Below are 17059 nucleotides of genomic sequence, written 5' to 3'. Positions count from 1 at the left end.
AACATGAAAATGGTGCCTTCTGATTTGCTTAATGTAAGGAATATGAAACGATTTATAATTGTACTTTTACTTTTGATACTTAAGTATATTTCAGACCAAATACTTTTAGACTTTTACTTTTTTTAAAGTAGTATTTTACTGGGTGACTTTCACTTTTACTAGCCATTTCCTACGAAGGTTTCTTTGCTTTTATTCAAGTATGACAGTTGGGTACTTTTTTCAAAACAGTTTGTTCTTCTATCCTCGTGGGAACATAAAATTGATTCCCATTCAAAATCCTATTTCCACTAAGCCCTGAACCTAACACTAACCCTAACCTTAATACCTAATCTAAATCTAAATCTAAACCTAAACTTGACTCTTAACTCTTAACCCTAACCACTAACCCCTTACCCTGATTCCTTACCCTAGTCTTCATGGGGATGTGGGAAATGTTGCCACGAGGGAGATTTTTCCTTGTTTTACTATTCTTGCGGGGATTTTAGGTTCCCACAAGGATAGAAGAATTAACACATACACACACAATGATTTGAGACGGAAATAATAAAAACATAAAAAGGGAACACAGTCATATCTCTACTAGGTCATATTTCTACTTTAGTCTAGGCCATACTGTATCTTTACTTTAGCCTAGGTCACAACTCTACTTTAGACTAGGTGATATATCTACTAGGTCATATCTCTACTTTAGACTAGGTCATAACTCTACTTTAGACTAGGTCATATCTCTACTTTAGACTAGGTCATATCTCTACTTTAGACTAGGTCATATCTCTACTTTAGGTTAGACCCTATCTCTGCTAGTTCATATCTATCTATACTAGATCATATCTATACTTGCTCATATCTGTACTCAGTCATATCTCTACGATATCAAATCTGTACTTTAGGCTAGATCATATCTATACTAGATCATATCTATACAAAGACATATCTGTACTAGATCATATCTCTACTAGATCATATCTCTACTGGGTCATATCTCTACTAGATCATATCTATACAAAGACATATCTGTACTAGATCATATCTCTACTAGATCACATCTATACTAGGTCATATCTCTACTAGATCATATCTATACTAGGTCATATCTCTACTAGATCACTTCTATACTAGGTCATATCTGTACTAGATCATATCTCTACTAGGTCATATCTCTACTTGATCATATCTCTACTAGATCATATCTCTACTAGATCATATCTATACTAAGACATATTTCTACTATATCATATCTATACTAAGACAAATCTCTACTAGATCATATTTATACTAGGTCATATCTCTACTAGTTCATATCTTTACTTGGTCATATCTCTACTAGATCATATCTATACTAAGACATATCTCTACTATATCATATCTTTACTATGTCATATCTCTACTAGATCATATCTATACTAGTCATATCTATACTAGATCATATCTATACTAGATCATATCTGTACTAGATCATATCAATACTAGGTCATATCTATATTAGATTGTATCTTTACTCGGTCATATCTCTACTAGATCATATCTATACTAGGTCATATCTCTACTAGATCATATCTATACTAAAACAGATCTCTTCTAGATCATATATATACTAGGTCATATCTCTACTAGTTAATATCTTTACTCGGTCATATCTCTACTAGATCATATCTATTCAAATCAAATCAAATGTATTTATATAGCCCTTTGTACATCAGCTGATATCTCAAAGTGCTGTACAGAAACCCATCCTAAAACCCCAAACAGCAAGCAATGCAGGTGTAGAAGCACGGTGGCTAGGAAAAACTCCCTAGAAAGGCCAAAACCTAGGAAGAAACCTAGAGAGGAACCAGGCTATGATGGGTGGCCAGTCCTCTTCTGGCTGTGCCGGGTGGAGATTATAACAGAACATGGCCAAGCTGTTCAAATGTTCATAAATGACCAGCATGGTCAAATAATAATAATCAGAGGCAGAACAGTTGAAACTGGAGCAGCAGCACGGCCAGGTGGACTGGGGACAGCAAGGAGTCATCATGCCAGGTAGTCCTGAGGCATGGTCCTCAGAAAGAGAGAGAGAAAGAAAGAGAGAATTAGAGAGAGCATACTTAAATTCACACAGGACACCGGATAAGACAGGAGAAGTACTCCAGATATAACAAACTGACCCTAGCCCCCTGACACATAAACTACTGCAGCATAAATACTGGAGGCTGAGACACTATACTAGGTCATATCTCTACTAGTTCATATCTTTACTCGGTCATATCTCTACTAGTTCATATTTCTGCTAGATCATATCTATACTAAGACAGATCTCTACTAGATCATATCTATACTAAGACAGATCTCTACTAGATCATATCTATACTAAGACAGATCTCTACTAGATCATATCTATACTAAGACAGATCTCTACTAGATCATATCTATACTAGTTCATATCTTTACTCGGTCATATCTCTACTAGTTCATATTTCTGCTAGTTCATATCTATACTAAGACAGATCTATACTAGTTCATATCTATACTAAGACAGATCTCTACTAGATCATATCTATACTAAGACAGATCTCTACTAGATCATATCTCTACTAGTTCATATCTTTACTCGGTCATATCTCTACTAGTTCATATTTCTGCTAGATCATATCTATACTAAGACAGATCTCTACTAGATCATATCTATACTAAGACAGATCTCTACTAGATCATATCTATACTAGTTCATATCTATACTAAGACAGATCTCTACTAGATCATATCTATACTAAGACAGATCTCTACTAGATCATATCTATACTAGTTCATATCTATACTAAGACAGATCTCTACTAGATCATATCTATACTAAGACAGATCTCTACTAGATCATATCTCTACTAGGTCATATCTATACTAAGACAGATCTCTACTAGATCATATCTCTACTAGGTCATATCTATACTAAGACAGATCTCTACTAGATCATATCTCTACTAGGTCATATCTATACTAAGACAGATCTCTACTAGATCATATCTCTACTAGGTCATATCTATACTAAGACAGATCTCTACTAGATCATATCTATACTAAGACAGATCTCTACTAGATCATATCTCTACTAGGTCATATCTCTACTAGATCATATCTATACTAGTTCATATCTATACTAAGACAGATCTCTACTAGATCATATCTATACTAAGACAGATCTCTACTAGATCATATCTCTACTAGGTCATATCTATACTAAGACAGATCTCTACTAGATCATATCTCTACTAGATCATATCTATACTAGATCATATCTATACTAGATCATATCTATACTAAGACAGATCTCTACTAGATCATATCTCTACTAGATCATATCTATACTAGATCATATCTCTACTAGTTCATATCTTTACTAGATCATATCTATACTAGATCATATCTATACTAAGACAGATCTCTACTAGATCATATCTATACTAGGTCATATCTCTACTAGATCATATCTATACTAGGTCATATCTCTACTAGTTCATATCTTTACTCGGTCATATCTATACTAGGTCATATCTGTACTTTAGGCTAGATCATATCTATACTAGATCATATCTATACTAAGACAGATCTCTACTAGATCATATCTATACTAGGTCATATCTCTACTAGTTCATATCTCTACTAGATCATATCTTTACTAGGTCATATCTCTACTAGATCATATCTCTACTAGATCATATCTCTACTAGTTCATATCTTTACTAGGTCATATCTGTACTTTAGGCTAGATCATATCTCTACTAGGTCATATCTGTACTTTAGGCTAGATCATATCTCTACTAGGTCATATCTATACTAAGACAGATCTCTACTAGATCATATCTATACTAGGTCATATCTCTACTAGATCATATCTCTACTAGTTCATATCTATACTAGGTCATATCTGTACTTTAGGCTAGATCATATCTCTACTAGATCATATCTATACTAAGACAGATCTCTACTAGATCATATCTATACTAGGTCATATCTCTACTAGATCATATCTCTACTAGTTCATATCTTTACTAGGTCATATCTGTACTTTAGGCTAGATCATATCTCTACTAGGTCATATCTGTACTTTAGGCTAGATCATATCTCTACTAGGTCATATCTGTACTTTAGGCTAGATCATATCTCTACTAAGTCATATCTGTACTTTAGGCTGGGTCATATCTCTACTAGGTCATATCTGTACTTTAGGCTAGATCATATCTCTACTAGGTTATATCTGTACTTTAGGCTAGATCATATCTCTACTAGGTCATATCTGTACTTTAGGCTAGATGCCTTCAGCATCATGACATAATATAAAATTGTGGTCCCAAAAGGATCCTATTAACTACATAGCAAACTTCTTGTGACCAGAACCCTTTGGGCCCCACTATGTCAGGAATAGGGTGCCATTTGGGGCACAGGCAGTGAAAGATTATCATTCTGTCAGGTAATGCAGACAACAATATTGGAGTAAATATACATCCAGACAGTGAACAACGACAGTGACGATTCCACTCATTAATGAATTATTTCTCTCTCTATCTCAAATGTTTTCCTCTTTTTCTTGGTGGGTGAATAATTAGAGACAGGTTATGTTCCGTTATTATGTTGGTGTGCGCACACACACACACACACACACACACACACACACACACACACACACACACAACACACAACACACACACACACACACACACACACACACACACACACACACACACACACACACACACACACAGTTTGACTTCCTGGGAATGATTTGTCTAATGAATGAGGAGAAAACAGAGGAATACCCATTGAGATGAAGTATTATTCTCATTCCATCTCTATTGGGGGTATCGGGATAGGGCTCTGAAAACTTGTGAATGCATAGTTAAGTTCTGTATCATCAAACATAGAGAATATAGTAAAGTGTATCGTTCATTACAGACAAAGAAAGGAAGGGGCATGCTGCATGCTAGATTAAATGTTGTGTTTACTCTGCTACCTCGCCCAGATCTCCTAAAGATGTGATTTCCACAGGATGTCAGGCTCATAAAAATGTAGTTACTAAAACGGTAATACCCATTCAAGTCAATGTTCTGTGATGGTCTATCTATTCTATTCTATTTATATGGTTGAGCTGCTCCACCTCGGTAGAGTCTTTTGTTTGGGCTTTCTCAGAGGTTTCCCTGTGAAATATGATGAATATGGATGTTAACAGCATACTTGTTAGAGATGCAATATGCAGAAATCGCTCTGACATTTCCTGATTGCTAAAATTCTAATAGTTTGCCTAATTTCAGTTAGTGACAAAACCAGCAGTGTAGAGAATTTATTGTACCGTATAAACCACTGTGCAATGTCTTTTCAATAATCCAAACTATATTATTTTCAGCTTAATTGAACACCGGTGTACAAAACTGAAAGTAAAAGATGCAAAAACAAAACTTAAGTGTGAAAAGCATAGAAATAGAACACACGGAACATATCTTCCGCCACTTAGACTTGCTTTCAATGAGAATGATAGATCTATAACTCACATTTCTACATGCTTTGTTCGGGTCGCCCAAAAGGTTACTTAATGCAGCTTTAGCTTAAAACTTTCAGTGACTTTTACCATTACGTTTATTGGTACTCTTTATCTTATTACATGGTTACTAATGGGCTTAATAAAAGAAGACACCTATACCATGTCAGATATAGAGATGAAATGTATTCAATTTTAGGTTGTATCCCAAGATTACGCTTTATATACATCACAGAAGACTGAAATATTACAAAAACGTTTGACATAGAAACACCGGATTTTCTGCAGGTTTAAAAAAATAATATTTATTATTATCACATTAAGAAAAATATGAATAATATTCCACCCTTGAGGCCACTAGAGGGCGATTTGGTTATTTGATTGCAGACAAGGGCTATAGTATGGTGATAGAAAGTGCGTTGATTTGTTGCTGAATCCAACCTGTCAACCCCTAAACCATTTCCAAACAAGAATCAACCTTTATCATAAACACTTGGTTGTAAAAATAGTTAAAAAGCAACATTTTTATATTTGAATATGTTAAAATAGGTTTTATAAATATTCAGACCCTTTTCTATGAGACTCAAATTGAGCTCAGGTGCATCCTGTTTCCATTGATCATCCTTGAGATGTTTCTACAACTTGATTGGAGTCCACTTGTGGTAAATTCAATTGATTAGATATGATTTGGAAAGGCACACACCTGTCTATATTGAGTTCCCTTCAGTTGACAGTACACGTCAGAGACAGGATTGTGTCGAGGCACAGATCTGGGGAAGGGTACCAAAACATTTCTGCAGACTTGAAGGTCCACAAGAACACAGTGGCCCCCAATCATTCTTAACTGGAAGAAGTTTGGAACCACCAAGACTCTTCCTAGAGCTGGCCACCCGGCCAAACTGAGCAATCGAGGGAGAAGGGCCTTGGTCAGGGGGGTGACAGAGCACCAGAGTTCTTCTGTGGAGATGGGAGAACCTTCCAGAAGGATAACCATCTTTGCAGCACTCCACCAATCAGGCCTTTATGGTAGCCAGATGGAATCCACTCCTCAGTTAAAGGCACATGACAGCCCGCTTGGAGTTTGCCAAAAGTCACCTAAAGGACTCAGACTATGAGAAACAAGTTTCTCTAGTCTGATGAAACCAAGATTGAACTCTTTGGCCTGAATTCCAAGCGTCACATGGGGAGGAATCCTGGCATCATCCTTACGGTGAAGCATGGTGATGGCAGCATCATGCTGTGGAGATGTTTTTCAGCGGTAGGGACTGGGAGACTAGTCAGGATCGAGAGAAATATAAATGGAGCGATGTACAGAGAGATCCTTGATGAAACCTGCTCCAGAGTGCTCAGGACCTCAAACTGGGGCGAAGGTTCACCTTCCAACAGGACAGTGACCCTAAGCACACAGCCAAGACAACGCAGGAGTGGCTTTGGGACACGTCTCTGAATGTCCTTGAGTGGCCCAACCACAGCCCAGACTTGAACCCGAACTAACATCTCTGGAGAGACCTGAAAATAGCTGTGCAGCGACGCTCCTCTTCCAACCTGACAGAGCTTTAGATGATCTGCAGAAAATGGGAGAAACGCTTGAAGCGTCATACCCAAGAAGACTCGAGGCCGTAATCGCTGACAACGGTTCTTCAACAAAGTACTGAGTAAAGGGTCTGAATACTTATGTACATTTTTATATTTCACTATTTTATATATATATATTTTTTTGCAAACAAATCTAGAAACCTGTTTTTACTTTGTCATTATGGGGTATTGTGTGTAAATTGAGGCGGGTAAAAAATGTAATCCATTTTTAGAATAAGGCAGTAACGTGACAATGTGGAAAAAGTCAAGGCGTCTGAATACCTTTCTGATTAATAAACCACCTTGGTTTAATGTTTAGACTTGTCTGAGACTTGTCTTTCCTTTCAGGACATTGCCACTATGCAGTTGTGTGCCAACAAGCTGGACAAAAAAGACTTCTTCGGCAAGTCAGATCCCTTCCTAGTCTTCTACCGCAGCAATGAAGACGGAACGTGAGTGTGTGTGTTTGTCTGTGTGGTGGGCATGCGTGTGTATCAAGATGAGTTAACTTCCCACATCATCTGTTATGTATCACAGAACAACGCTTTCATTTCCTTGGTGTTTGTGGTTGATAGCGCTATGCTTTGTGTGTGCTCTGTACCCACTTCATAGACGTTAAAATGAGCCTCTCGTTTGCCATCACTGGCATCAGGAATTTCTTCGGCTCCATACAAATATAATTACTAGAAGCGGGGGGAAAGCCCCTCAGACCACGGCCATTCGACTGTACCCTTATAAGTCATTCTATTTCTGTTGGTTCACCATATTCTTTGGTATTTGTGGTTAATACCTTTCCATCCCTGTACAGTATCTGTAGTCAGAGCTCCTTGTGTTTGCTGTGTACTGTAGGTTCACCATCTGCCATAAGACAGAGGTAATAAAGAATACTCTGAACCCTGTTTGGCAGCCCTTCACCATCCCTGTACGAGCACTCTGTAACGGAGACTATGATAGGTGAGTGACACACAGACAGCCAACAGCATAGGTCAAAAGTCACTTAGCCCCCAAGGCAAAGAGATGACCACATTAGCCATTTTGGGGAATTTCAGCAGAAGCTTTCATCCAAAGCAACCTAATAAATTATAAATATTTATTTATTTAATTGTGCTTTCCATTACAGAGAGAATCTCAAAGCGCTGGTAAAGGACACAAAAAAGAAGCAATGTAAAAATGAGAATAGGCTACAGCAGTATATTCTCCAGTATGGTCCATGCCAGAATCAAACTCTGATGTTGCCAGCACCTTGCTAGCTGAGCCATTGGCAAGACTGTGGGACTAAGTCCTGTCTGCCCTCAATACTGATGATTTTGGAATGTTGCTGTAGCATGATGTACTACTGTACCCATAATGCTCTGTGGTGGTCAGAATAATGCCAGCAGTCGGCCATATTGTCTCAGAGGCCAGCACTGGTGTTATTGGGACCAACATGGAGGTTCCACGATGTTTAGTTTATCTAGGGTTATCAAACACACACAAACACATCCACACACAAACACACACTATTACTTTGGAATGTATTGCTAGTGGATACAGCTTTTGATATACTTGTGAATTGTGATTCACACAAATTAAACATATTATATTGTTAATTAATTCAATAAACAGTATATTGTTTTCTATTTACATAATACGTTTGACTGGGTAAAATCCTTTAAGGTGAGTGAAAATGCATCTGTGTGACCATTTGAGAATAATGTTTTGAACAATTCTTCGTAGTTGGTGGGTGAACTACTGTATGCCTCATATATCACTGACTTGGAAAACACACAGACACGCACACACACACCTCTCTGTGATTCTCATCTTTCTCTCTTATCTTCACTCTCTCCAGGACGGTCAAGGTGGATGTGTATGATTGGGACCGAAATGGAAGGTAATTTTCTCTCTGTCTCTCTCTTTCTCTCTACTCTCCCTCTCTCTCTCTCTCTCTCTCTCGCTCTATACCCTCCCTCCCTCCCTCCCTCCCTCCCTCCCTCCCTCCCTCCCTCCCTCCCTCCCTCCCTCCCTCCCTCCCTCCCTCCCTCCCTCCCTCCCTCCCTCCCTCCCTCCCTCCCTCCCTCTCTCTCTCTCTCGCTATTCTCTCTTCCACTCCCTCTCGTTTCATCCTTCATCCATTTCATTTACAATCAGACGCTCCAAATCTCCCTCAAATGTCATCCCTCGTCCTTTCTCTGGAGGGGAATCTCAAAATTGGGGACTCTATCTCATAAGGTTCTGGTTTAGGGTTAGCACACACAACCACAAATCACTGACTGGAACTTTAAAAAGTCAGATGTGATATCAGAATGGAGAGTGTACATATCACTCTCTCTCCCTCCCTCCATCTCTGTCCCCGTCTTTATGCGGGAAATGTGAGTGTTGACCTCCTCCCTCCATCTCTCTCTTCCTCTCTCCCTCCCTTCATCTCTCTCTTCCTCTCTCCCTCCCTCCATCCCTCTCCCTCCATTTCTCTGTTCCTTCTTTATGGGGGGAATATGAGTGTTGACCTCCTCCCTCCATCTCTCTCTTCCTCTCTCCCTCCCTTCATCTCTCTCTTCCTCTCTCTCTCCCTCCCTCCATCCCTCTCCCTCCATTTCTCTGTTCCTTCTTTATGGGGGGGAATATGAGTGTTGACCTCCTCCCTCCATCTCTCTCTTCCTCTCTCTCTCCCTCCCTCCATCCCTCTCCCTCCATTTCTCTGTTCCTTCTTTATGGGGGGGAATATGAGTGTTGACCTCCTCCCTCCATATCTCTCTTCCTCTCTCCCTCCCTTCATCTCTCTCTTCCTCTCTCCCTCCCTCCATCCCTCTCCCTCCATTTCTCTGTTCCTTCTTTATGCGGGAAATGTGAGTGTTGACCTCCTCCCTCCATCTCTCTCTTCCTCTCTCCCTCCCTTCATCCCTCTGTTGACCTCCCTCCATCTCTCCCTACCTTCATCTCCATCCATCTCTCTTCATCTCCCTCCAACTCTCCCTCCCTATATGAGTGTTGACCTCCTTCCTCCCTCCATATCTCCTTCCCTCTCTCCCTTCCTCTCTGTCCTCTTCTTTATGAGTGGAATATGAGTGTTGACCTCCTTCCTCCATCTCTGTCCCCTTTTTTATTAAGGGAATGGGAGTGTAGACTGCCTCCCTCCCTCCATCTCTCTGTCCTCTTTCCCTTCCTTCTTCAGTGATGGTGGCTACTGATGGGGCTTCCTCTCTAAATAGGACATGTGGATTGAAAGCAGGCATGTCCTATTTGGCTTTAGGTGATGCTATTTAGATGAAGATGAGGGGCCGGGGTTGGTGTTTCCTTCAGTATGGTACTCTTTCAGATGCTGCAGGTGTTACTCTCGCAACTATTCCCACAGTCATGACTTCATTGGCGAGTTCACCACCAGCTACAGAGAATTCTCCAGAGGCCAGAGCCAGTTCAACGTCTATGAGGTAAAAAAAAGAAAAGAACAGGGAACACTTACAGCCTGCAACACTTAAGCATGTATCCTAGTGAGCACAAGATGTTTAAAAATATTTTCAGCTGAAAAATACATTTAAATTGTTTTTTATTTTGGCCTCCCGGGTGGCGTTGTCCTGCTGCGCCAGCTGCGCCACCAGAGACTCTGGGTTCGCGCCCAGGCTCTGTCGTAACCGGCCGCGACCGGGAGGTCCGTGGGGCGACGCACAATTGGCCTAGCATCGCCCGGGTTAGGGAGGGTTTAGCCGGTAGGGAAATCCTTGTCTCATCGTGTACCAGGTTGGATGCGCGCTGTGTTAAGAAGCAGTGCGGCTTGGTTGGGTTGTGTATCGGAGGACGCATGACTTTCAACCTTCGTCTCTCCCAAGCCCGTACGGGAGTTGTAGCGACGAGACAAGATAGTAGCTACTAAACAATTGGATACCACGAAATTGGGGAGAAAAAGGGGGGGGGGGGGAAATAAAAAATAAAAATGTATTTTGCTCATAGGGGTGAGCATTTATTAAAAGGTTTATATTATGCCTCTCTATGTAGGACATTTTCAACTGACTTGTACTGTTTAAAGGTGCACTATGCAGAAATTGCTCCACCATTTCCTGGTTGCAAAAAATGTAAATAGTTTGCCTAATTTCAGTTTATGTGACAAAACAAGCAGGTATATTTTAGAGAGTCGTTGTACCATCTAATATATTTTCCATAACCAAAAATATTATATTTTCAGCTGTTTGAAGCTTGCGCGTAAAACCAAAAGTAAAAGACGCAAAAACAAAACTGAAGAATGGGAAGCATAGAAATAGTGCACCTTTACTGCTTCCATAGAGAAAGCATTCTTTTTTTTTATTTAACTGGGCAAGTCAGTTAAGAACACATTCTTATTTTCAATGATGGCATAGGTACAGTGGGTTAACTGGGCAGTATGGTACTCTTTCAACTGGGCAGTATGGTACTCTTTCAACTGGGCAGTATGGTACTCTTTCAACTGGGGCAGAACTACAGATTTTTACCTTGTCTGCTCAGGGATTCGATCTTGCAACCTTTTAGTTACTAGTCCAACGCTCTAACCACTAGGCTACCTGCCACCCCAATAACTCACATCTATAACTCACATTTCTATGTGAATTTGGTTGGGTCGCCCAAAAAGTTACATATTGCAGCTTTAAGGACACATCCTCAGCTTCCTATATTACAACTGTTTGTCATATTGTGTCTTTAATAATGAGATGATCAGTGAAGCATTTTTGTAATTTTCCCATTCAAGTTTCCCAATTTCCGAATGTTACGACTACACTCAAATATCCCCACTATAAAAATAGTTATTTTTCATCTGCCTTCCATCTCTTATAATATAAAATGATAGATTCGGTCCAATTTCTTTCCTTACCACACCTACAGTACATACTCTGAACGATATGGTGAAATCAAACAGTCCTCTTTTCTAAGACATCTGTATCGATCTGTTTTATTTTTTAATTTTATCTTTATTTAACTAGGCAAGTCAGTTAAGAACAAATTCTTATTTTCAATGACGGCCTGCATTAATGTTAGAGGCCACTCTTAGTGGGTGTTCAGGGGGCAGAACGACAGATTTGTACCTTGTCAGCTCGGGGGTTTGAACTTGCAACCTTCCTGTTACTAGTCCAACGCTCTAACCACTAGGCTACCCTGCCGCCCCAATATATAATTTTCCCTTCCCTACACGTTTTTGTTCAGGTTCTAAACCATAAAAAGAAAGGCAAGAAGAAGAAATACGTCAATTCAGGGACAGTGAGTATCGTTTGAGATTTCCCATCTCCACCTGTCGGTGTTTTATAGATAGGATTCATTGTTTTATAGATAGGATTCATTGTTTTATAGATAGGATTCATTGTTTTATAGATAGGTTTCATTGTTTTAATAGATAGGATTCATTGTTTTATAGATAGGATTCATAGTTTTATAGATAGGATTCATTGCCAATGTGATATGTCATATACAGTAAAGGTTTTGCTTTTCCATCTATTTTCTCCCCCCTCTCTTTCTCTCCCTTTCTATCACCCTGTTTCTCTCTGCCCGCCCGCCCTCCCTCCCTCTCTCTCTCTCTCTCTCTCTCTCCCCCCATCTCTCTATCCTCTGAAGGTGACACTGCTGTCCTTCAAAGTGGAGTCAGAATACACATTTGTGGACTTCATCCGGGGAGGGTGAGCCCACTCTTAATAACTTTGCATTAATGTTAGAGCCCACTCTTAATAACTTTGTATTAATGTTAGAGCCCACTCTTAATAACTTTGTATTAATGTTAGAGCCCACTCTTAATAACTTTGTATTAATGTTAGAGCCCACTCTCAATAACTTTGTATTAATGTTAGAGCCCACTCTTAATAACTTTGTATTAATGTTAGAGCCCACTCTTAATAACTTTGTATTAATGTTAGAGCCCACTCTTAATAACTTTGTATTAATGTTAGAGCCCACTCTTAATAACTTTGTATTAATGTTAGAGCCCACTCTTAATAACTTTGTATTAATGTTAGAGCCCACTCTCAATAACTTTGTATTAATGTTTGAGCCCACTCTTAATAACTTTGTATTAATGTTAGAGCCCACTCTCAATAACTTTGTATTAATGTTAGAGCCCACTCTCAATAACTTTGTATTAATGTTAGAGCCCACTCTCAATAACTTTGTATTAATGTTAGAGCCCACTCTTAATAACTTTGTATTAATGTTAGAGCCCACTCTCAATAACTTTGTATTAATGTTAGAGCCCACTCTTAATAACTTTGTATTAATGTTAGAGCCCACTCTCAATAACTTTGTATTAATGTTAGAGCCCACTCTCAATAACTTTGTATTAATGTTAGAGCCCACTCTCAATAACTTTGTATTAATGTTAGAGCCCACTCTTAATAACTTTGTATAAACATTAGAGGCCAATCTTAGTGATGTTCCATTAACGTTAGAGGCTGATGTTGATGGCTTGCTCAGTCTAGCGTGCATGTCTGAAATTGTTTTGCGTTGTTTAAACAAACAATATCCTTTCTAGACTTTATTATGTTTTTGCCTGGTAAAGTTTGTTATTCATCGTAATTAATCATTGTCTCACCAGGACGCAACTCAACTTCACAGTGGCCATCGATTTCACAGCGTCTAATGGTAAGTGTAGCCAAGTTACTGATACAGTTTGTTGTTTATTAGCATCTCTTTTAGGCTACTGAAGGACTAACATTTCCCTAAAGTCCTTATGAAATAATATTATGCTAACCTGTCATCTAAAGCAGGGTTATTTAACATGGTATACTGCATGGTATATTCATGAATATACAATACAAACTAGTGCTGACAGGCAACTAAACATAGACATACAAAACCCCTAGACATACAAAAACCCTAGAGTACCCACCCTAGTCACACCCTGACCTAACCAAAATATATAGAAAACAGAGATATCTAAGGTCAGGGCGTGACACACAGCCCCCATGAGTACCTGCTGGCTGCTGGTAAGCTTTCTTGTTTTGGACATATATTTTTGACAACAAATGGCTAACCTTTCTCTAATTAGCTAACCAGCTGCTATTTGTGAAAATGGGTTGAAATAAATAAATAAATAATGTATGCTCTGTTGCTGTGTTCCAGGTAACCCATCCCAGCCCACCTCTCTGCACTACATGAGTCCCTACCAGATGAATGCCTACGCCATGGCCCTGAAGGCTGTGGGGGAGATCATCCAGGACTACGACAGTGACAAGATGTTCCCCGCCTACGGCTTCGGAGCCAAGCTGCCACCGGACGGCAAGATCTCCCATGTCTTCCCACTGGTGAGAGAAAGAGGGAGGGCTAGAGAGAATGGTATTACTTCTCTACCAGAGTGGGGAATGATCAGGAACTGTTTCATTTATTGCAAAGAGGTGCTGGTAGTTCTTCCTACAGTCTTACTGATCCACAGAAGAGTTCTTGGAACTATATAAATATTTTTTGACATCAACGTCCCTCCTGTAATATGTTTTCACGCTTTTCCACTATTCACTATTATGTGACGTTGCATTCCACATTGCTTTCTTTATTCATACACTTCCATTTACGGGTTAGAGTTCATATCAAACAAGAGCCAGAAACTAAAATAGTGAACTGTATACAGTCCATTCGGAAACTATTCAGACCCCTCTTCCTCTTCCCCTTTTCCTAATTTTGTTACATTACAGCCTTATCTTATAAAATTGATTAAATAAAAACAATTCTGATCAATTTACCCACAATACCCCATACAGGTTTTTAGACATTTTTGCAAATGTATTCAAATTAAAAAACATATTTACATAAGTATTCAGACCCTTTGCTATGAGACCTCGAAATTGAGCTCAGGTGCATCCTGTTTCCACTGATCATCCTTGAGATGTTTCTACAACTTGATTGTCTTGTAGTAAATTGAATTATTTGGAGATGATTTGGAAAGGCACACACCTGTTTATATAAAGTCATACAGTTGACAGTGCATGTCAGAGCAAAAACCATGCCAATTCTACGGAATTGTCCGTAGAGCTCCAAGACAGGATTGTGTCGAGGCACAATTATGGGAAAGGGTACCAAAAAATGTCTGCAGCATTGAAGATCCCCAAGAACACAGTGGCCTCCATAATTCTTTATTGGAAGAGGCTTTTAACCACCAAGACTCTTCCTAGAGCTGGCCACCTGGCCAAACTGAGCAATCGAGAGAGAAGGGCCTTGGTCAGGGAGGTGACCAAGAACCTGATGGTCACTCTGACAGAGCTCCAGAGTTCCTCTGTGGAGATGGGAGAACCTTCCAGAAGGATAACCATCTCTGCAACCCTCCACCAATCAGGCCTCTATGGTAGAGTGGCCAGACGGAATCCACTCCTCAGTCAAAGGCACATGACAGCCCGCTTGCTGCTCCAGATCACTCAAGACCTCAGACTGGGGTAAAAGGTTCACCTTCCAACAGGACAGTCACCCTAAGCACACAGCCAAGACAACGGAGGAGTGGCTTTGGGACTAGTCTCTGAATGGCCTTGAGTGACCCAGCCAGAGCCCGGACTTGAACCCCGATCGAACATCTCTGGAGAGACCTGAAAATAACTGTGCAGCGACTTTCCCCATCGAACCTGACAGAGCTTGAGAGGATCTGCAGAAAAGAATGGGAGAAACTTCCCAAGTACAGGTGTGCCAAGCTTGTAGTGTCATACCTAAGAAGAGTCGAGGCTGTAATCGCTAACATAGGTGCTTTAACAATACTGAGTAAAAGGTCTGAATACTTATGGAAATGTGATATTTCAGCAAAAAGGTATCACTTTATGTAGTGTTGTGTTGTCTCTCTGGTGTTTTATCCTATATTTTTCTGTAATTTATTAGTTTTTTTAATCCCAGCCCTTGTCCCAGCAGGAGGCCTTTTGCCTTTTGGTAGGCCGTCATTGTAAATAAGAATTTGTTCTTAACTGACTTGCCTAGTTAAATAAAACATGTAAAACATGGTGTGTAGATTGGGGGAAAAAAACTGTAATGTAACAAAATGTGGGAAAAGTCATGAGGTCTGAATTCTTTCCGAATGCTCTGTATGTATCCATCTGTCTGGCTCACATGCAAGACTTTGAATAGCCTATTTTTGAGTAGTGAAGGCCATCTTTCTGTACATCCTCTATATCAATTTGTATCCAAGGCTGACTGAAGCTCCAAGACAAATCTATTATATTTCTTAGCAATGAAAATACAGTTACCTGTGAAATACCTACCTGTGTTATGCCTACTGACATGAGGCAATCATACTTCTATACTACATAACATCATTGTATAATTAACATACATCGTCAGAAGGCAAAAGGCTTGTTTCAGTACTGAGTTTCCTTAGTTTCTTGGGATTTTCTGTGAAGTCTGACATTGACTCTATCCATCCGTACAGCCCACATGAATTACACCGTGAACACATTACCTTTACGTGGGGTAATAATGTCACGAAGAACACGAAAGTCTATAAATATGTCAACACAAAATACAAATTGCAGCACCGTTGTGTAAGCCCATGCGCTAGCGTCGGCCTCAAGTAGTTCTGTGAAGTGTTTGAACAAGGGTAGAGGAAGAAAACATTGTGAGTCAGAAAGTGGCTCGGAAAGAAGAAAAAAAATCCATCTGTTTGTTGCAGAAAAGTGCGAACCAAAACGAGGGACCAGACAGACGCGGAGACTGGAATAGACTTTGGAGGACGTAGCGCTTAGCTTAGCATCCTGAAACGATGAAGAAAGAACAACAAAGAGTAAACACTAAGCACAAAAAAACGACTTCTCCTCAGATTCTAGATGTCTATTATCTCCCTGGACAGAGGAAAAAGAAAAAGTGGAGGAATTGTTGAACAAAGAAGAGTAAAAAAAAAAAAGCAGCCTTATTTTCAGCTATTTTTATTTTCTTCCCAAAGCTGGAGGAATTCACCTTAAAGAAATATCCTTGACGTGAAGGAAATTATACAAAGGTTGAAGCAAAATAATACAGTAGACTGTAAGGAAAATGGACAATAAATGACTTATTTTTCTTGTCCTTTTAAATTGCCCTCGATAGGTAGCA

At 39.6% G+C, this 17059-nt stretch overlaps 1 protein-coding gene across 2 annotated transcripts in view; it reads left to right on the top strand.

The window, feature by feature from the left end:
* The window catches only part of LOC109891646 (copine-9), a 129764-nt gene that overhangs the window by 84566 nt on the left and 28139 nt on the right, over positions 1 to 17059 (top strand). Inside the window, exons 10-17 of one of the 2 annotated variants that reach the window (XM_031825656.1) lie at positions 7430 to 7533; positions 7931 to 8035; positions 8913 to 8954; positions 10377 to 10488; positions 12227 to 12280; positions 12632 to 12693; positions 13602 to 13648; positions 14129 to 14310. In XM_031825656.1, the coding sequence (XP_031681516.1) occupies positions 7430 to 7533; positions 7931 to 8035; positions 8913 to 8954; positions 10377 to 10488; positions 12227 to 12280; positions 12632 to 12693; positions 13602 to 13648; positions 14129 to 14310 (708 nt within the window). The remainder of the gene's footprint in view (positions 1 to 7429; positions 7534 to 7930; positions 8036 to 8912; positions 8955 to 10376; positions 10489 to 12226; positions 12281 to 12631; positions 12694 to 13601; positions 13649 to 14128; positions 14311 to 17059) is intronic. The other variant, XM_031825657.1, reaches the window with a different exon arrangement.

This window comes from Oncorhynchus kisutch, linkage group LG5 (genome assembly GCF_002021735.2).
Source record: "Oncorhynchus kisutch isolate 150728-3 linkage group LG5, Okis_V2, whole genome shotgun sequence".
NCBI classification, from domain to species: domain Eukaryota; kingdom Metazoa; phylum Chordata; class Actinopteri; order Salmoniformes; family Salmonidae; genus Oncorhynchus; species Oncorhynchus kisutch.
The sequence above is the reverse complement of the archived record's forward strand: the minus strand, read 5'-3'. Positions and strand labels throughout refer to the sequence as shown.